The sequence below is a fragment of the Entelurus aequoreus genome, linkage group LG06 (genome assembly GCF_033978785.1).
Source record: "Entelurus aequoreus isolate RoL-2023_Sb linkage group LG06, RoL_Eaeq_v1.1, whole genome shotgun sequence".
Taxonomy (NCBI): domain Eukaryota; kingdom Metazoa; phylum Chordata; class Actinopteri; order Syngnathiformes; family Syngnathidae; genus Entelurus; species Entelurus aequoreus.
The window spans coordinates 30,170,390-30,192,960 of NC_084736.1; the positions used below are offsets into that span (position 1 = coordinate 30,170,390).

The 22,571-nt window shown below is 36.8% G+C and overlaps 1 protein-coding gene across 2 annotated transcripts in view; it reads left to right on the forward strand.

Annotated features, from left to right (window-relative positions):
* Window positions 1–22,571, forward strand: part of grin2aa (glutamate receptor, ionotropic, N-methyl D-aspartate 2A, a) — a 485,324-nt gene that overhangs the window by 388,573 nt on the left and 74,180 nt on the right. For both annotated transcript variants that reach the window (XM_062050498.1, XM_062050497.1), the window contains one exon: window positions 22,331–22,491. In XM_062050498.1, the coding sequence (XP_061906482.1) occupies window positions 22,331–22,491 (161 nt within the window). The remainder of the gene's footprint in view (window positions 1–22,330; window positions 22,492–22,571) is intronic.

Sequence of the window (22,571 nt, forward strand, 5' to 3'; positions counted from 1 at the left end):
TGACGTCACAGGTTGTGGAGCGCCTCACATCTGCACATTGTTTACAATCATTCCCACCAGCAGCGAGAGCGATTCGGACAGAGAAAGCGACGATTACCCCATTAATTTGAGCGAGGATGAAAGATTTGTGGATGAGGAAAGTGAGAGTGAAGAATTAGAGTGCAGTGCAGGACGCCAGGATGTATCTTTTTTCGCTCTGACCGTAACTTAGGTACAAGGGCTCGTTGGATTCCACACTTTCTCCTTTTTCTATTGTGGATCACGGATTTGTATTTTAAACCACCTCGGATACTATATCCTCTTGAAAATGAGAGTCGAGAACGCGGAATGGACATTCACAGTGACTTTTATCTCCACGACAATACATCGGCGAAACACTTTAGCTACAGAGCTAGCGTGATAGCATCGTGCTTAACTGCAGATAGAAACAGAAGAAATAAGCCCCTGACTGGAAGGATAGACAGAAGATCAACAATACTATTATTACTTCTACTATCAGGAGACACCGAACCAAACCCTGGACCTGCAACCACACGGTTAATGCTGTACCGCCTGGCGAAGCCTAGCAATGCTGTTTCTAACGACGCCATTGAAGCTAACTTAGCTATGGGACCTCGACAGAGCTATGCTAAAAACATTAGCTCTCCACCTATGCCAGCCCTCATGTGCTCATCACCACCTGTGCTCACCTGCGTTCCAGCGATCGACGGCGCGACGGAGGACTTCACCACGATCATCGGTGCGGTTGGCGGCTAGCGTCGGATAGCGCGTCTGCTATCCAACTCAAAGTCTTCCTGGTTGTGTTGCTGCAGCCAGCCGCTAATACACCGATCCCACCTGCAGCTTTCTTCTTTGCAGTCTCCATTGTTCATTAAACAAATTGCAAAAGATTCACCAACACAGATGTCCAGAATACTGTGGAATTTTGCGATGAAAACCGACGACTTAGTAGCTGGCCACAATCGTGTCCCAATATGTCCGCACAATCCGTGACGTCACGCGCAAACGTCATCATACCGAGACGTTTTCAGCCGGAAGTTTAGCGGGAAATTTAAAATTGCACTTTATTAGTTAACCCGGCCGTATTGGCATGTGTTGCAATGTTAAGATTTCATCATTTATATATAAACTATCAGACTGCGTGGTCGGTAGTGGTGGTTTTCAGTAGGCCTTTAAGGTACCGTATTTTCCGGAGTATAAGTCGCTCCGGAGTATAAGTCGCACCAGCCGAAAATGTATAATATAGAAGGAAAAAAACCTATATAAGTCACACTGGAGTATAAGTCACATTTTTTGGGGACATTTATTTGATAAAACCCAACACCAAGAATAGACATTTGAAAGGCAATTTAAAATAAAGAATAGTGAACAACAGGCTGAATAAGTGTACGTTATATGACGCATAAATAACCAACTGGGAACGTGCCTGGTATGTTAACGTAACATATTATGGTAAGAGTCATTCAAATAACTTTAACATATAGAACACGCTTACCAAACAATCTGTCACTCCTAATTGCTAAATCGTATGAAATCGTATACGTCTAGTCTCTTACGTGAATGAGCTAAATAATATTATTTTATATTTTACGGTAATGTGTTAATAATTTCACACATAAGTCGCTCCTGAGTATAAGTCACACCCCCGGCCAAACTATGAAAAAAACTGCGACTTATAGTCCTAAAAATACGGTATGTAAATAAACATTTACAAAATATTTATGTGTAAATAACTCATTTCACAACGAATATATCTGCAGCTTATAGTCCAGTGCGGTTAATATATGGGAAATGTTTTTTTCCCCCCTACAATTTAGTGGGTGCGCTCTGTAGTCCAGAAAATACGGTAGTCTGAATTCCAAAAGTGTGAATAATCTGATTACATAAAGTAATCATGTAGCAGCGGTAATTTATATATCGAATATAATATGGCAATATTGACAAAATATACAAAAATGGTGCAAACACCAAAATTACAACAAACACTCAAAGAACAACTTCCTGTAAGCAAGCAGAAGTGTCTCTGATCATCTTCTGAGGAGAACCATCCATCCATCCATTTTCTACCGCTTGTCCCTCTCGGGTCAAGTGTATAATTGATACTGAAGTGATGTGGTCTGTAATTTAATTTTTGTTATTTTTACAAAACCTTTTTTTGGGTGGTTTTTGTTATTGTCTCCAAAATGAGTGAGTACGTCCCTGTGTACAGGAAGGCTTTGTGGGCCAAAGTGAAATGTTTTGAATGGGAGCCAACAGTAGTTTTTGCTTTTGTTTCTTATTGTGCAATTTTTTGTAAAAAACAAACAAAAACAAAGTGTGGAAAAACCAAATCCAGACAGGGAGATTTTGCAGAAGTAGCAGAGACTGTTTACTTGGCTGCTGCTTTACTCTGCAGGCTGTTTTTTGCATGCACGCCCTGCAGTAAAGCTAAAAGAGATCTGAAGATATTCCCTCCATGCTGTTTGCACCCGGGGATCATGACAAGTAACTAGAGCGATGCATTCTTCTTCTTCTTCTTCTTCTTCTTCTTGGTTTGTCTCACTTTGAGGACACAACGTGGTCTCGTCTTGCTTGTCCCTGTATATAGTACCAATTTAGCTGCAAGGCTTATCTAGGTCTTCGAAAACAAAGTTTGTCTATGACATATGGCTACAACATTTATTTATATATATATATATATATATATATATATATATATATATATATATATATATATATATATATATATATATATATATATATATATATATATATATACAGTATATACACAAACCCCAAAACCAGTGAAGTTGGCATGTTGTGTAAATGGTAAATAAAAACAGAATACAATGATTTGCAAATTCTTTTCAACTTATATTCAATTGAATAGACTGCAAACACAATATATTTAATGTTCGAACTGAAAATCATTGTTATTTTTTGCAAATAATAGCTCATTTGGAATTGGATGCCTGCAACATGTTTAAAAGAAAACTGGCACAAGTGGCAAAAAAGACTCAGCAAGTTGAGGAATGCTCATCAAACACTTATTTGGAACATCCCACAGGTGAACAGGCTAATTGGGAGCAGGTGGGTGCCATGATTGGGTGTAAAAGCAGCTTCCATGAAATGCTCAGTCATTCACAAACAAGGATGGGGCGAGGGTCACCACTTTGTGAACAAATGCGTGAGCAAATTGTCGAATAGTTTAAGAACAACATTTCTCAATGAGCTATTGCAAGGAATTTAGGGATTTCACCATCTACGATCCGTAATATCATCAAAAGGTTCAGAGAACGTGGAGAAATCACTGCACGTAAGCAATGATATTACGGACCTTCGATTCCTCAGGCGGTACTGCATCAAAAAGTGACATCAGTGTGTAAAAGATTTCACCACGTGGGCTCAGTGACATTTCAGAAAACCACCGTCAGTAACTACAGTTGGTCGCTACATCTGTAAGTGTGAGTTATAACTCTACTATGCAAAGCGAAAGCCATTCATCAACAACACCCAGAAACACCGCCGGCTTTGCTGGGCCTGAGCTCATCTAAGATGGACTGATGCAAAGTGGAAAAGTGTTCTGTAGTCTGACGAGTCCACATTTCAAATTGTTTTTGGAAACTGTGGACGTTGTGTCCTCCAGAACAAAGAGGAAAGGAACCATCCGGATTATTATAGGCGCAAAGTTGAAAAGCCAGCATCTGTGATGGTATGGGGGTGTATTAGTGCCCAAGGCATGGGTAACTTACACATCTGTGAAGGCACCATTAATGCTGAAAGGTACAAACAGGTTTTGGAGCAACATATGTTGCCATCCAAGCAACGTTATCATGGACGCCCCTGCTTATTTCAGCAAGACAATGCCAAGCCATGTGTTACAATAACGTAGCTTCAAAGTAAAAGAGTGCGGGTACTGGACTAGCCTGCCTGTAGTCCAGACCTGTCTCCCATTGAAAATGTGTGGTGCATTATGAAGCCTAAAATACCAAAATGGAGACCCCGGACTGTTGAACAACTTAAGCTGTACATCAAGCAAGAATGGGAAATAATTCCACCTGAAAAGCTTCAAAAATTGGTCTCCTCAGTTCCCAAACGTTTACTGAGTGGGCCATGTAACACAGTGGCAAAAATGCCCCTGTGCCAACTTGTTTGCAACGTGTTGCTGCCATTAAATTCTAAGTTAATGATTATTTGCAAAAAAAAAAAAAAGTTTCTCAGTTGGAACATTAAGTTTCTTGTCTTTGCAGTCCATTCAATTGAATATAAGTTGAAAAGGATTTGCAAATAATTGTATTCTGTTCTTATTTATGAATTACACAGCATGCCAACTTCACTGGTTTTGGGTTTTGCATATACGTTTGTATATATATATATATATATATATATATATATATATATATATATATATATATATATATATATATATATATATATATATATATATATATATAATTACAAAGACAAAAATACTTATGATTAGGTGTGTCTTGATCCGATCATATCTTATACTGGCCCAAAATCAGCAAAAATAAAGAATCTAAAATACAATACAAGCAGTTTGCATCTAAACACACAAAGTTGGTCTTGAATCAATTCATTTACAAATGTAAACATGATAAGCTATATATAGGCTACCAGGAGTTACCAGCTTTTTTCACTGTGGGCCCACACACTGAACAATCAAAAGATGCAGGGGTTATTTTGATATACCCTATTTTCTGGACTATAGGGCTCACCGGTGTATAAGCCGTAGATATATATGTTGTGAAATGAGTTATATACACAGAAATATTTTATAAATGTTTATTTACATACCTTAATTGTTTACAAACGGTGTCTGTAAGATGGCAGTAAAACTGCTGGTGAAACAAAACAGAAGTCATCGTCATAGATCCACTAGCTGCGGAAGCTAGCTCTCCAATTAGCTAAACAGACTCAATAACTCCACAGTGACGTTTTGGGGAATTTACTGAGGAATTTGTGAAACTGAAACAATACAAAAAGACTGCAATTGTAAATTAATAATACTGACAGAGATACTTGCAAACGTGTTAGCATATTAGCTAATGCTAACAAGGCTAACTTGATTACATTATGATAGCATGTACAAATATGCATGAAAACACTCCTACATACACTACCGTTCAAAAGTTTGGGGTCACCCAAACAATTTTGTGGAATAGCCTTCATTTCTAAGAACAAGAATAGACTGTCGAGTTTCAAATGAAAGTTCTCTTTTTCTGGCCATTTTGAGCGTTTAATTGACCCCACAAATGTGATGCTCCAGAAACTCAATCTGCTCAAAGGAAGGTCAGTTTTGTAGCTTCTGTAACGAGCTAAACTGTTTTCAGATGTGTGAACATGATTGCACAAGGGTTTTCTAATCATCAATTAGCCTTCTGAGCCAATGAGCAAACACATTGTACCATTAGAACACTGGAGTGATAGTTGCTGGAAATGGGCCTCTATACACCTATGTAGATATTGCACCAAAAACCAGACATTTGCAGCTAGAATAGTCATTTACCACATTAGCAATGTATAGAGTGTATTTCTTTAAAGTTAAGACTAGTTTAAAGTTATCTTCATTGAAAAGTACAGTGCTTTTCCTTCAAAAATAAGGACATTTCAATGTGACCCCAAACTTTTGAACGGTAGTGTACATCACACTTGGGACGCTTTACTAAGTAAGAATTGTTTTAGTTGTATCGTAAAACTTACAAATGTTGTTTGGAGTGATGAATGAAGAATCCATACGAGTAGAAACGCTATGGACGTTCCCCTCATAAACTACTACAGTGGATTTATAATTTTATGCAAATAACTCAATTTTTCAAAAGTACTTGAACTAATCACATTAAGGATGGGTACTTTTTATGAGGGGCCGTTAGGGACATTATTCAGAATTACCTCTCACACACACTACTGAATTTATTAGTGTGTATGTAAGAATTTAAGTAGTGTGTATGAGGAAAAAAGAAAATTCAGCAGTGTGTATGAGAGGAATTCAGTAGTGTGTAAGAGAGAAAAAAAATTCAGTAGTGTGTGTGAAAGGTTTTCAGTAATGTGTAAGAGAGGAATTCAGTAGTGTGTATGAGAGAAAAATAAACAGTAGTGTGTGTGAGAGGATTTCAGTAGTGTGTGACAGAATTTCAGCAGTGTGCATAAGAGGATTTTAGTAGTGTGCATTAGAGAAAAATGTTTGGTCGCTATGTAAAGTGGCGCTTTCCATCATTTGCAAAAATGCAATGCAAAAATGCATTGCAAAAATGATTAATCCCTTCTTTATCTCATGTGAGATTCCATCAGGAACGGGGCCATGTGAATATGAATCCTTTCCCGATTGTACCTTTTTTGTTTTCTTTCCTTTGCTAATATCGGACTATATCAATGTCGGATCTCTACTAATATTACACCCATTGGTAGTTTTTTTTTGTCGGACTGTAACGCAAAAAATATTTTAAAAAATTGATCGGAATGTACGTTGCATCGGGTCTAGGTTAGTTTTTGCTCATCCTTCACTAAAAGATTGAACGACCGACCTGATAAGCCCGAAAGAGACATAGATGATACAGTATTATCTACTCACAGATGCTACCTGGTGGTTGTTTGAGCACACTGCAACTAGTCCTGGATACATTAACCAACCCCCACTCCTTAATGGTGTCAAAGTCAAGGTCCAGGGGCCAGATCTGGCCCGCCACTTCATTTTATGTGGCCTGTGAACACCTAAAAATGATAAACTACCTCATCTTTTTTTACTAAATGCATTCCTTCCTTCTGTTTTGACAGAAAAAATGCACATACTGCATGCAAGTGCATATATTTTAAACAAACAAACAATAAATAATAAATAATTTAAGAAATATTATATGTTATAAAATATTTAAATTACATGGGTATGAGTTTAGGTTGTACTTATGTATGAATTTGTAATAATAATGTTGTTACTGCTAAATTTAGTTAAATGTGTATACATTTAGATTGCATGGTAGATCTAATCTGTAATTATGAACTATTATTTTCATGTTTTGTTGTTATTAGTTATTATATATTATATTATCATAAATTACAAACCTTTTTTGTTAATATAAGAATAACTATCTGATTGACTTATGGTTTCAAAGCAAGCCATCCATTATATTGTACACTGTAAAAATCACAATAGATTTTCGGTAAAAAAAAGATAAAAGCAGTCGCCAGAATGTTGTTGTTCAAAAACAGTGGTGCTGTTTCACTGAAAAAACAACCACTATAGATTTTACAGTAGCAAACTAGACGCTCTGTCGGCAGAATTTTAACGTAAAAACAGTGTTACCGTGTTTCTATTTACAGTAATACAACATAAAAAACAACAACCATACATTTTACTGTAAAAAACAGTGGTACCATTTTTCTATTTACAGTAATACACCATAAAGACAACAACCACCCATCCATTCCAGCCATTTTCTACCGCTTGTCCCTATCGGGGTCGCGGGGGTGCTGGAGCCTATCCCAGCTGCACACGGACAGAAGGCGGGGTACATCCTGGACCAGTCGCCATCTCATCACAGGGCCAACATAGACAACATTTACACCATGTATTTTACTGTAAAAACAGTGGTACCATTTTTGTATTTACAGTAATACACCATATAAATAACAACAACCATATATTGTATTGTAAAAACAGTAGTACCATGTTTCTATTTACACTAAACACCATAAAAACATCAACCATATATTTACTGTAAAAAAAACGGCTGCTCATTCGCCAGAATTGAAACGTAAAAAAAAACAACCCGTGGTACCATTAAAAAAACAACAACAACCACCATGTATTTTACTGTAAAAAAACAATGGTACCATTTTTTTATTTAGAGTAATACAACATAAAAGCTACAACAACAATGGTACCATTATTCTATTTACAATAATACACCATAAAAACAACAACCATATATGTTACTGTAAAAAACAGTGGTGCCATGTTTCTATTTACAATAATACTGTCATGATCCGTGGTCCGGATCATGTTTTTGTGTTTTCTGTTAGTTTTGGACTTCTTTTGAGTTTGTTTGGTCACCATGGTTACTTGATTTTCACCTGCCCTGCACGCGCACCTGTTACTCATCAGAGACTCTATTTAGTTCTGCCTTTTCCGGTCACTCGGTGTGGAGTCATTGTTTTTGCGTCACACCTGTACCAAGTAAGTTTTGTAGTTCCATGTCATAGCGTCTGTTTAGGTGATTAGCCTCTCGTGTTTTAGGCACGCCTGTCTTTCTTTTTGTTGTGTTGCCTGTACTGTTGGTAGTTTGGATTATATATGTTAATAAACCAAAGCCTACCTACACGCTGTCGTCCGGAGCCGTCCATTGTTGCGTTGAGAGAACGAACCGCAGCAAACTGCACCCCCGTATGTGACAAATACACCATAAAAACATCAACAACCATATATTTTAATGTAAAAAAAAAAAATGGCTGCTCAGTTGCTAGAATTTTAAAGTAAAAAAAAACAGTGGTACCATGTGTCTATTTACAGTAATACACCAAAAAAAACAACAACCATATATTTTACTGTAAAAAACAATGGTACCATTTTTCTATTTACAGTAATACACCATAAAAACATCACCAACCATATATTTTACTGTTAAAAACAGTAGCACCATTTTTGTATTTACAGCATTACACTATAAAAACAACAACCATATATTTTACTGTAAAAAAAAGTACCGCTTAATCGCCAGAATTTTCACATAAAAAAACCACTGGCTACCATTTTTCCACTTAATAATATGCTGTTAAAAAAACGTGTACATTATATGGTAAAATTATGGCGGTTGTCTACAGAGAAGGTGCATAAACATAATCAAAAGCGTATACAATTGCATAATAATATCATAAAGCAAATTATTTTACATTTATACTCATTTAATACTCACCATTATCAGCGGCCCTTTGAGGGCAACCATGCTCAGCAAAAACTAGTTTGACACCCCTGCCTTAATGCTTCAGTCACACGCAGGATTCTTACAGGAACGAGGCAAAAATGTAGATGATAATATCTGCTTTGCAGATTTACTTTACAAAAGAGAAGTGTTGGATACTTCTCATGTTGTCTTATTTCTATGTGGCTTTATTAAATTGATTTTTAAACAACAACATCAGCAACTACAATATGTACACATATAATAGTAAAAGTGATAGTAAAGAAGCAGTTAGTGAAATAAATATCAATAACACAGAAATGACAATAAACATTATTGCACTACAAATGGAGCAAGAAAATACCAGTAGAAATAGCACTATTGATAATGAACAATAACAATAATTACATCTACTATCAACAATGCAATTGTTTCAAATGCAACAATACATATATGTAATGATAATTTGACATACAAAAGAAAGCAGACAAATGGAGGGGAAGAAAGAGAAGCAAACTGTATTAAACTTGTAGATTGTTATGGTAACAATAGGTTAAGATTTATCGGTGTGTCGTGTTTTACCCAGTTTATATATATATATATATATATATATATATATATATATATATATATATATATATATATATATATATATATATATATATATATATATATATGTTTGATGAAATGTGATTATATGCATAAGTGTATGTATGCATATGTGCTTATATATTTACAGTATGTGTAGATGTTCAAAAGTTTGGGGTCACCCAAACAATTTTGTGGAATAGCCTTCATTTCTAAGAACAAGAATAGACTGTCGAGTTTCAAATGAAAGTTCTCTTTTTCTGGCCATTTTGAGCGTTTATTTGACCCCACAAATGTGATGCTCCAGAAACTCAATCTGCTCAAAGGAAGGTCAGTTTGGTAGCTTCTGTAACAAGCTATACACTGTTTTCAGATGTGTGAACATGATTGCACAAGGGTTTTCTAATCATCAATTAGCCTTCTGAGCCAATGAGCAAACACATTGTACCATTAGAACACTGGAGTGATAGTTGCTGGAAATGGGCCTCTATACACCTATGTAGATATTGCACCAAAAACCAGACATTTGCAGCTAGAATAGTCATTTACCACATTAGCAATGTATAGAGTGTATTTCTTTAAAGTTAAGACTAGTTTAAAGTTGTCTTCAGTGAAAAGTACAGTGCTTTTCCTTCAAAAATAAGGACATTTCAATGTGACCCCAAACTTTTGAACGGTAGTGTATGTATGTTTGTATGTACAGTGAATGTGTGTATTTGTTTATGTATGTGGGAGCGTAGGTACCTATGTAAGTGGGTAAGTACATACATACCTGTATGTACGTATGTATGAATAATCGTGTGTATGTGCATAGGTATGTATGTGTCTTTGTTTGTATAACATATTTGGCCTCAGTCACCTGGAAAACGAGGCAAAAGTGAAGCCAGACCCACTGTAGTGTGCAGTAAAAGATGGACGACATAGACAAAGGCGGTGTGCTTATATAACAGCAGGACTTGCGTAATAAGGTGGCATGAGGGGAGTAGAGCAAGACAAAAATGAAAAATCCATGAAAGAAATGTTGTGCAAAATGAGAAGCAATATCTATTACAAAAGTAAAACTCCCATGTATGATGTCCTTAACTGCAAGGGCAGGATTAGTTTTAGAAGCCTTCAACAAATAAAAAGCAGATCTTATCACTCCAACTTCCATTAGCGGTGGATGATTCTGCTCTTTAAAGCGCTTCTAGAGTTCCAATCTGCTCCTTCCCCGTCTGAGCCGTCACGCTGAGACCGGGCTTGTCAGGAGGAAGGACGGAGACGCCGTAGTAGCTCGCCTTCCACCTGATGACACAATGCACATGTTTACGGACAACTTCCGTTTTTTTAACCGTCGCAACACTTTTACGGCAGTAACTTTGATACTACTTGCGTTGTTTAGGGTCAGAGGTCAGCAGGAACCTATCCCAGTCGGCCTTGGGTGAGACCCCGGACTCTTTGGCAGTAGTGCCGTTCATATTCAAAACGATACCCGGTACCTGGGAATCGGTACCGGTACTCAACAGAAGGGCTGTAAATCTTTGGGCACCACACGATTCAATTAGTTTTCTGACTTGGGGTTAACGATTAGATTCAGGATTGATTCTCGATTCAGAATAATTCTCAATTCGTAATCAATACTTTTTAATAACATTGGCAGGCCTCAAATTTTAACTTTTTATGGTCAAGGCAAGTGTTGCACATACACTTGTAAAGAACATAATGTCATGGCTGTCTTGAGTTTTCAATACTTTCTACAACTCTTATTATTTTGTGATAGAGTGATTGGAGCACATACTTGTTGGTCACAAAAAACATTCATGAAGTTTGTTTCTTTTATCAATTTATTATGGGTCTACTGAAATTGTGACCAAATCTGCTGGGTCAAAAGTATACATACAGCAATGTTAATATTTGGTTACATGTCCCTTGGCAAGTTTCACTGCAATAAGGCGCTTTTGGTAGCCATCCACAAGCTTCTGCTTGAATTTTTGACCACTCCTCTTGACAAAATTGGTGCAGTTCAGCTAAATGTGTTGATTTTCTGACATGGACTTGCTTCTTCAGCATTATCCACTGGTCTAGGTCAGGACTTTGGGAAGGCCATTCTAAATCCTTAAATCTAACCTGATTTAGCCATTCCTTTACCACTTCTTACGTGTGTTTGGGGTCATTGTCCTGTTGGAACAACCAACTGCGCCCAAGACCCAACCTCCGGGCTGATGATTTTAGGTTGTCCTGAAGAATTTGGAGGTAATCCTCCTTTTTCATTGTCCCATTTAAAGCACCAGTTCCATTGGCAGCAAAACAGACCTAGAGCATAAAACTACCACCACCATTCTTGACGGTAGGAATGTTCTTCCTGGGATTAAAGGCCTCACCGTTTCTCCTCCAAACATATTGCTGGGTATTGTGGCCAAACAGCTGAATTTTTATTTCATCTGACCACAGAACTTTCCTCCAGAAGGTCTTCTCTTTGTCCATGTGTTGTGGTGTTTAATAAAAAGGCTATAGATAAACGTTATCCATATATCTAAAGACAAATATTAGTTTTTTGTATTCTTTAATAATATCAACTTGTCAGCTTTTTGTCATTTTCTCTATTTTTACATTTTGATGGAGGGAGTTTTTTTTTTTTACTTTTTGTTTTAATAATTTTTTTAAGTGATGTACATTGGTATGTACATGTAGAAGCTTTATTGGGACAAATCCATTAAGAGATTGACCACAAATATGTCGAATAGGAATTAATTATACACAATAAAACATGAACAAAATGCTGTGACACATGAATGATTTTTGAAGTAATACTTTGGTGACATGAAAAAACACAAGTAATGTAAAAAAACATGGCGTTTACTTTGTAATATCAAAATAAAACACAAAGCAGTTCGGGTAATGAAGATGAAGTCTAATAAACAAGCTTTGTTCTTTTCCAACGCCTCCCTCGTGTTTCAGTACAACAGTTTGGCCAACGAAAAAAAAACAAACCCAGAGTGATACCTCTCACATCGAATACACAATATCCACAGCCTTCGTTCAGTTCGATGAGATGCCAAAACATTTGAGGTAGCATTGATGGTTTTTGAACACTGATGCAGTTTGCAGTAAAATAAAGGACGATTGAACATCCCAGTAAACAAACTAAAGACTTTATAAAGAAGTTGTGACAACGTTCACGACACATCACCAGCTGCATGTTTCCTTACCTCATTAACTCTGTTACAGCAGCTGATGAACGCTGTATTGATATAATTAAAGCAACATCAAATAGTTTTCTCCTTCCCTGTATACTTTTAGTGTGGGGATAAGTGCGTTCGTCTCCAATTTTGTCCACACCTGTCTCCATCTAAACACAGCAGTGCGCTCTTAAACACACACCGGGAAGTGAGGGAAAATTACCTTAAACCAAGCGCTTAGCTCCGTTTACTCCAAGAGGAAATATCTGCCGCAAACTCTGTGTAGCTTGTTCTTTATGATTATCAAGCCAAATGACGCTAGTGCGCCTGCGCCTGACTTAGTGTTTCCTAAAATGCATTAATAAATGATGTTTTTCTGTAATTAAAAAATTAGACGGTATTACTAACCGTCCATTAACAAGTAAAAAGTCAAGGGCGGTCACGGCATGTTTTTGCCCCAAATGTTGGTCAATTTTTAGGGGCATTACGGGAAATGACGACGGCGGTCACGGCAGTTGCCGTGGTTGCTGTGCCAGTTCTATGATTAGCTACATTCCTCCATAAAATAGACATATTTTGATTACTTACTTACCCGTACAGCAAATATGGGCGTCCACTCCAACAATACCATTTGCCGGTTTGGAAAGAAAAAAAATGTTTTATTTATTCTTAAATCAATATTTGATTTTTTTTAATCGATTAAGGATCGTTACAAATAAGAATTGTGATTTATTTAAAAATCGATTTGGTTTTTTTGACACGCCTATTTAACACTATCAATTTTTGGTGTTTTATAACTCAAAATTGTTTTTGATGATAAAGTCTCATTTTTATTGCAACATTTAAAAATTAGCTGATTGTGATAACTGCTGTCCAGTTTTTACATTTTGTGTTATCACATTTCTGAGTCTCATTTGCAAGTATGACAATAATTTGCATGGCTGTAGTGTATAGTTTATGGTGTGTTGCTTTCTGTTGCGCCCTAAAGAGTGTTAATACTGTAAGTATTGTACTTATTACGCACCAGCTGTTTGATTGTAGCGTGTATCTTAGTTGTAGTCGTCATTGAGAAATACGGAGATGTTGAAATCGCCATGTACACTCGCCAATGCTAATCAGTAGCATGCCGATAGCAAAGCCAATGTATATTAGCATCAGGTTAGTGCATTTTTGAAAAAGTAGAGCCTTACTTTACTTAGGAGTGTTTTTTGTCAATTACTTTGTTGGCTTTGAAAAGACCATGTAGCGGTTAGCTAAGCTACATGCTAGTGTAATGTTCATTGGTTGGTTTACGTATAAGAACATCCATGATTGGTTGGTTCGTTTACTATGATTAGTCATGATTAGTTAAGATTCAGGCAAAACACTAGGGACAGGCCAATCAGAGACAAGATAGGGTGGGTCATCGAACCAGGAAGGGAAATAACAACAGACATCCCAATTGATGACGAGCGAATCGAAGAAGAGAAGAGGGAATTTTCAATGCTACATTTAATTTCCATTGGTGTTTTACAACAAGATAGTCTCTGAATTGTGTTAATTATTCCTACTGTTTATATTTTGACATTGAATCATTTTGAGACATAAACAACATGACTGCAAGATATTTGTATAAAGGAAGTTAGCTAATCGAATAAACAGTGTATGTACTCTTTATGATTTTTGCATTTGGACCAGATAGAAGTGGAGAGGAGTCAAAGAGACAGAAATTTGCTATAAAATCCAAGGCAGAATCAACTAAAGCAGAAACAAAAAGGAAAATGCAAGCTGCTCAGAGATTTTCCAGGAAGGCTCATGTCTGAGCCATCGAAGCAAACATGCCAAAGTAATGTGTGAATGAAGCAAAGTAATGTAGATATAATGTAAATAACTACATGAACCATCTGTGGCTGTAAAGTGAACACTAGTAAGGCTGTATCTACTGTATAGAGTAGTCTAACCCATGCGGTTCCTGTGGATGTGAACACAAGTTGTAATTACTGTAGTGACTAAATAACCTAGTTACTGAAACAGACATAGTAATGTGTAAATAATGTCAATAACTAGATGAAACATATGTGGCTGTGAAGTGAACACCAATAAGGTTGTAAATACTGTATAGAGTAGGCTAACCCATGTGGTTCCTGTGGATGTGAACACAAGTTGTAATTACTGTAGAGTCTAAATAACATTGACTGAAACATACATGGTAATGTGTAAATAATGTCAATAGCTAGATGAACTATCTGTGGCTCTGAAGTGAACACTAGTAAGGTAGTAAATACTGTTTAGAGTAGGCTAACCCATGTGGTTCCTGTGGATGTGAACACAAGTTTTAATTACTGTAGTGACTACATAACATAGTGACTGAAACAGACATAGTAATGTGTAAATAATGTCAATAACTAGATGAACCATCTGTGGCTGTGAAGTGAACACTAGTAAGGTTGTAAATACTGTATAGAGTAGGCTAACCCATGTGGTTCCTGTGGATGTGAACACAAGTTGTAATTACTGTAGTGACTATAACATAGTGACTTAAACAGACGTAGTAATGTGTAAATAATGTCAATAACTAGATGAACCATCTGTGGCTGTGAAGTGAACACTCGTAAGGTTGTAAATACTGTATAGAGTAGGCTAATTCATGTGGTTCCTGTGGATGTGAACACAAGTTGTGATTACTTTAGTGACTAAATAACATAGTGACTGAAACAGACATAATAATGTGTATATAATGTATATAACTAGATGAATCATATGTGGCTGTGACATAAACACTAGTAAGGTTGTAAATACTGTATGGAGTAGGCTAACCCATGTGGTTCCTGTGGATGTAAACACAAGTTGTAATTACTGTAGTGTCTAAATAACATAGTGACTGAAACAGACATAGTAATGTGTATATAATGTCAACAACTAGATGAACCATCTGTGGCTGTGAAGTGAACACTAGTAAGGTTGTAAATACTGTATAGAGTAGGCTAACCCATGTGGTTCCTGTGGATGTGAACACAAGTTGTAATTACTGTAGTGACTAAATAACCTAGTTACTGAAACAGACATAGTAATGTGTAAATAATGTCAATAACTAGATGAAACATATGTGGCTGTGAAGTGAACACCAATAAGGTTGTAAATACTGTATAGAGTAGGCTAACCCATGTGGTTCCTGTGGATGTGAACACAAGTTGTAATTACTGTAGAGTCTAAATAACATTGACTGAAACATACATGGTAATGTGTAAATAATGTCAATAGCTAGATGAACTATCTGTGGCTCTGAAGTGAACACTAGTAAGGTAGTAAATACTGTTTAGAGTAGGCTAACCCATGTGGTTCCTGTGGATGTGAACACAAGTTTTAATTACTGTAGTGACTACATAACATAGTGACTGAAACAGACATAGTAATGTGTAAATAATGTCAATAACTAGATGAACCATCTGTGGCTGTGAAGTGAACACTAGTAAGGTTGTAAATACTGTATAGAGTAGGCTAACCCATGTGGTTCCTGTGGATGTGAACACAAGTTTTAATTACTGTAGTGACTATAACATAGTGACTTAAACAGACGTAGTAATGTGTAAATAATGTCAATAACTAGATGAACCATCTGTGGCTGTGAAGTGAACACTAGTAAGGTTGTAAATACTGTATAGAGTAGGCTAATTCATGTGTTTCCTGTGGATGTGAACACAAGTTGTAATTACTTTAGTGACTAAATAACATAGTGACTGAAACAGACATAATAATGTGTATATAATGTATATAACTAGATGAATCATATGTGGCTGTGACATAAACACTAGTAAGGTTGCAAATACTGTATGGAGTAGGCTAACCCATGTGGTTCCTGTGGATGTAAACACAAGTTGTAATTACTGTAGTGTCTAAATAACATAGTGACTGAAACAGACATAGTAATGTGTATATAATGTCAACAACTAGATGAACCATCTGTGGCTGTGAAGTGAACACTCGTAAGGTTGTAAATACTGTATAGAGTAGGTTAACCCATGTGGTTCCGGTGGATGTGAACACAAGTTGTAATTACTGTAGTGACTAAATAACCTAGTTACTGAAACAGACATAGTAATGTGTAAATAATGTCAATAACTAGATGAAACATATGTGGCTGTGAAGTGAACACCAATAAGGTTGTAAATACTGTATAGAGTAGGCTAACCCATCTGGTTCCTGTGGATGTGAACACAAGTTGTAATTACTGTAGAGTCTAAATAACATTGACTGAAACATACATGGTAATGTGTAAATAATGTCAATAGCTAGATGAACTATCTGTGGCTCTGAAGTGAACACTAGTAAGGTAGTAAATACTGTTTAGAGTACGCTAACCCATGTGGTTCCTGTGGATGTGAACACAAGTTTTAATTACTGTAGTGACTACATAACATAGTGACTGAAACAGACATAGTAATGTGTAAATAATGTCAATAACTAGATGAACCATCTGTGGTTGTGAAATGAACACTAGTAAGGTTGTAAATAATGTATAGAGTAGGCTAACCCATGTGGTTCCTGTGGATGTGAACACAAGTTTTAATTACTGTAGTGACTATAACATAGTGACTTAAACAGACGTAGTAATGTGTAAATAATGTCAATAACTAGATGAACCATCTGTGGCCGTGAAGTGAACACTAGTAAGGTTGTAAATACTGTATAGAGTAGGCTAACTCATGTGGTTCCTGTGGATGTGAACACAAGTTTTAATTACTGTAGTGACTATAACATAGTGACTTAAACAGACGTAGTAATGTGTAAATAATGTCAATAACTAGATGAACCATCTGTGGCCGTGAAGTGAACACTAGTAAGGTTGTAAATACTGTATGGAGTAGGCTAACCCATGTGGTTCCTGTGGATGTAAACACAAGTTGTAATTACTGTAGTGTCTAAATAACATAGTGACTGAAACAGACATAGTAATGTGTATATAATGTCAACAACTAGATGAACCATCTGTGGCTGTGAAGTGAACACTAGTAAGGTTGTAAATACTGTATAGAGTAGGCTAACCCATGTGGTTCCGGTGGATGTGAACACAAGTTGTAATTACTGTAGTGTCTAAATAACACAGTGACTGAAACAGACATAGTAATGTGTATATAATGTCAATAACTAGATGAACCATCCGTGGCTGTGAAGTGAATACTAGTAAGGTTGTAAATACTGTATGGAGTAGACTAACCCATGTGGTTCCTGTGGATGTGAACACAAGTTGTAATTACTGTAGTGTCTAAAAAACATAGTGACTGAAACAGACATAGTAATGTGTAAATAATGTCAAAAACTAGATGAACCATCTGTGGCTCTGAAGTGAACACCAATAAGGTTGTAAATACTGTATAGAGTAAGCTAACCCATGTGGTTCCTGTGGATGTGAACACAAGTTTTAATTACTGTAGTGACTACATAACATAGTGACTGAAACAGACATAGTAATGTGTAAATAATGTCAATAACTAGATGAACCATCTGTGGCTGTGAAGTGAACACCAATAAGGTTGTAAATACTGTATGGAGTAGGCTAACCCATGTGGTTCCTGTGGATGTGAACACAAGTTGTAATTACTGTAGTGTCTAAATAACAGTGACTGAAACAGACATAGTAATGTGTAAATAATGTCAATAACTAGATGATCCATCTGTGGCTCTGAAGTGAACACTAGTAAGGTTGTAAATACTGTATAGAGTAGGCTAACCCATGTGGTTCCTGTGGATGTGAACACACGTTGTAATTACTGTAGTGTCTAAATAACATAGTGAATGAAACAGACATAGTAATGTGTAAATAATGTCAATAACTAGATGAACCATCTGTGGCTTTGAAGTGAACACCAATAAGGTTGCAAATACTGTATGGAGTAGGCTAACCCATGTGGTTCCTGTGGATGTGAACACAAGCTGTAATTACTGTAGTGTCTAAATAACATAGTGACTGAAACAGACATAGTAATGTGTAAATAATGTCAATAACTAGATGAACCATCTGTGGCTCTGAAGTGAACACTAGTAAGGTTGTAAATACTGTATAGAGTAGGCTAACCCATGTGGTTCCTGTGGATATGAACACACGTTTTAATTACTGTAGTGACTACATAACATAGTGACTTAAACAGACATAGTAATGTGTAAATAATGTCAATAACAAGATGAACCGTCTGTGGCTGTGAAGTGAACGCCAATAAGGTTCTAAATACTGTATGGAGTAGGCTAACCCATGTGTTTCCTGTGGATGTGAACACAAGTTGTAATTACTGTAGTGACTAAATAAAAGTGACTGAAACAGACATAGTAATGTGTGAATAATGTAAATAACTAGATGAACCATATGTGGCTGTGAAGTGAACACTAGTAATGTTGCATATACTGTATAGAGTAGGCTAACCCATGTGGTTCCTGTGGATGTGAACACAAGTTGTAATTACTGCAGTAGTGGGCCGTCAGGGCCAGCAAGGCCTTCTCTGCTGGCCTAACATAACCAGAAATCATGATCATAATTAAAGATAAAATTATGTTTTAATTTACTTTCCCTAAATATCTAAAAGTATTCATATTCTCTTCATGTCATATTATGCTCCTTCCAGTGCTGTTGTTTTTAGTTTTAGTTTGTATCAAATCATAATTCAGCTAGCTTATGTTGCCATGCTGTACGACATCTACCGGAGCCTTCAGTATCAACAATGCGGACGTCCATGCACTGTAAGCGAACAGGGACATACAGTTGATAGACAGTTGCGATAGCCAATCAGATCCCAAGTTGTAGGCCTAAGGTTGAACGTGACATTTACGGGTCCTGTGGTTGGATACTCATCGGGATCGTTAGCTGATGAATTTGAGAACACACAGAGTTGAGAGACAGTTGCGATAGCCAATCAGATCGAACGTTGTTGACAGTAGCCTATCTAGGTAGCCTGATGTTAACGAGACTGTGATTGGATACTCACTTGTCATTCCAAAGTTAGTATCCATTCACAAGTTTCACTTTAGCAGGAAGTGGAAGTGTTTCACCGTAACCAGACCGGGATAGCAGAGAAAGAGAACAAAACGTTGATTAGGTGGCAGATATTTTGTAGCGTCCCAGAAGAGTTGGTGTTGCAGGGAATTCTGGGAATGTGTTCTGTTGTGTTTATGTTGTGTTGCGGTGCAAATATTCTCCCGAAATGTGTTTGTCATTGCTGTTTAGTGTGGTTTTACTATATGGCACATGCTTATGACAGTGTTGGCGTTGTTCATACGGCCACTCTTAGTGTGACATGTATGGCTGTTGACTAAGTATGCCCTTCATTCACATGTGTGTGTGTTCAAAATTAATAGGATTATTAAAAATGGCATTGATCGGGCGGAGTGAAATCTTTTCTTGACATCTTCAGCTAAATATCATTATTATCCTATTCAACTATCTGCAAGGCCATTTTCTAGAAGGATAATTAAAGAGACATTAAATCTTGTGAAACGATGTCGGTCAACCCCGGAGGCTAGCTCAGCTGTTCTGGCGATTAAATGGGAAAATGCTTGCCATTTCCACTCAAATCAGCCGACGACGAGGGGTTCCACTGGCTTAATTGACGTCGAATAGGTCCTATAAATTGTGAGTTCAAATATTTTATTTTTTCACGTTTAATATGTTTTATTCAATTTCAATTTTGACAGTACCACATACGATATGTTTTAATTGCTGATGTGTTTTAATTGATTTTTAAATGTGCCAGAAAATAACCCGTTTTGGACACTGCTGAGGTGATTCAATACGCAGTAGGGCGTAAATGTGTTCCTGTATAGTATTTCTCCAGCAATGGTCATGTGGTGACATCAATTACGGTATTTTGAGAGGTAATCATTGAAGTCGGATACCACTGAAGGCCTAGGTGGGAAAGGCATGGCCCGCCACTGAATTACTGTAGTGACTAAGTAACATAGTGACTGAAACAGACATAGTGATTCATTTGGATGCATGGGGTAAGTATTTATCAGGGTTTGTACGGGTGCTTGAAAACCTTGAAAATGCTTGGATTTTAATGTTTTAGAATTTTGGGGGAAGTGCTTGTAAATGCTTGTAAATGTTCATCATATTTCTCGGCAGTCTGACTCAATAGGCTAATTATAAAATGGAGAAAAAAAATAAGATAAATCTCCTTAAAAATGAAAGCTACACGCTTGATCTGTTGGCTTTGCACAAGCCCTTACATTAGGTTGTTGTCCGGCTATGTGTTGCCCCCTAGAGGACAGTAGTGCAGGGAGGTTGTCGTTTTAATGAACATTGGATGGAAAATTACGAATACAAACTTTGGATACAACGTGGACCAAATCCACGTGTAGCCTGCTGCAAAGTATGCAAAAAGGAAATCCAGCTTTTCTCGAGTCATATGAAAGGTAAGCCACAGGGATTACTAGCCCTACAAGTTCACTAATGTTAGCTAAAGTTTAGTTTTACAACCCTTTGGTACATGCTAGACCTAAACTGTGAGATCAGCGCTAGATTACATGTTAATTACGGACAGTTTTTAGGAGCTATGAAAGGAAAAAAGCGAGCATTTGTCAATGATAAATTATAATGTTAAGAACTTCCCTCAACTAAAAATCTATTTATCATAGCCACAGTTACAAGGCTAGGTATGCTTAATGAAATGTGACTGAGGTGTTTTGAAACAAACAAAATATTTTCCTTTATTTTATTTTCCTTCTTTTAATGTGGAACAGTTTTGTTAATAAATGAGTGAAATTGACATTTTGAGGATTTATATTACATTATGCAGTATATAAGCACAAATACGGTGTGAATTAATCCGTGCAGTTCGATGTCATTGAGTGCTGTAAGTAAGAAAAAGAACAAGACATTTGAAAAACATCACAAATGGAGACACGTTTGCAAACACCAATGTGATTGAATAGTTTACAGAAACACTACTTCATTTTCTATGCCCCATTCAGTCAATGATAACTGTTGGTTCATTGTTAGGCTTAGGTTTTAGCAGATTTTCCCTATTTTTCCTACAGACAGCATTTGGTGACCTCAAGCAACAAGGCTACAGATTGATTCACCAACAAGGCTACAGATTGATTCACACTGGTTTTCGCCTTTTGAAGGGTACTGGAAAAACTGGAAAATTGATCTTGAAAGTCCTTTAAAAGTGCTTGAATTTGGCCATGTAAAAGGTGTACGAACCCTGATATATGTCAACTCTGTTGATCATTTCTCAATTCTTTAAACACTAAAATATCTTTAAATGGTGTTTTGTTTTGCTAATAAATTGCATTTTCAATTGCTGAAAAACCAGGAGCTTCAGGGGGAGTTTCCCTCCTTGTCCCCCCACCAGGGCATCGCGGAACCCTGGCTTATTTTCAGTCTTTTTCATTAAGTTCAAATTACATGCCTGATTATCGAAAACAATAAATATTTATTAACACACAAAAGTACAGAAAATTAATATCGGTATATATTTCCAGGTGCACAGTATGCATCCTTCCTTCCAACAACGGTTTAACTGAAAGTGATTAAATTATGTATGTAACAAAAAAAACTGTATTTAAAATATGTTTTATTGCCGTTTTATAGTTTAAATACACACACAGCAAGGCTAAATTAACTACTAAAGCCTCACAAAATGATGCAGTGTACAGTATGTTGACGTTTGTTGAACCTACTTATTAACCTTTCATTTGTGCTATCCCTCTCTCCCACAGTTTCAGAACCCGTACGCTTACTCGCCTCCATTCCGCTTCGGCACCGTCCCAAATGGGTCCACTGAAAGGAACATCAGGAAGAACTACCCTTCCATGCACCAGTACATGGTGAAGTATCACCAAACGGGAGTTGTGGATGCACTTGTCAGCCTCAAATCTGGGTATGGAGATGTGTGTGTGTGTGTGTGTGTGTGTGTGTGTGTGTGTGTGTGTGTGTGTGTGTGTGTGTGTGTGTGTGTGT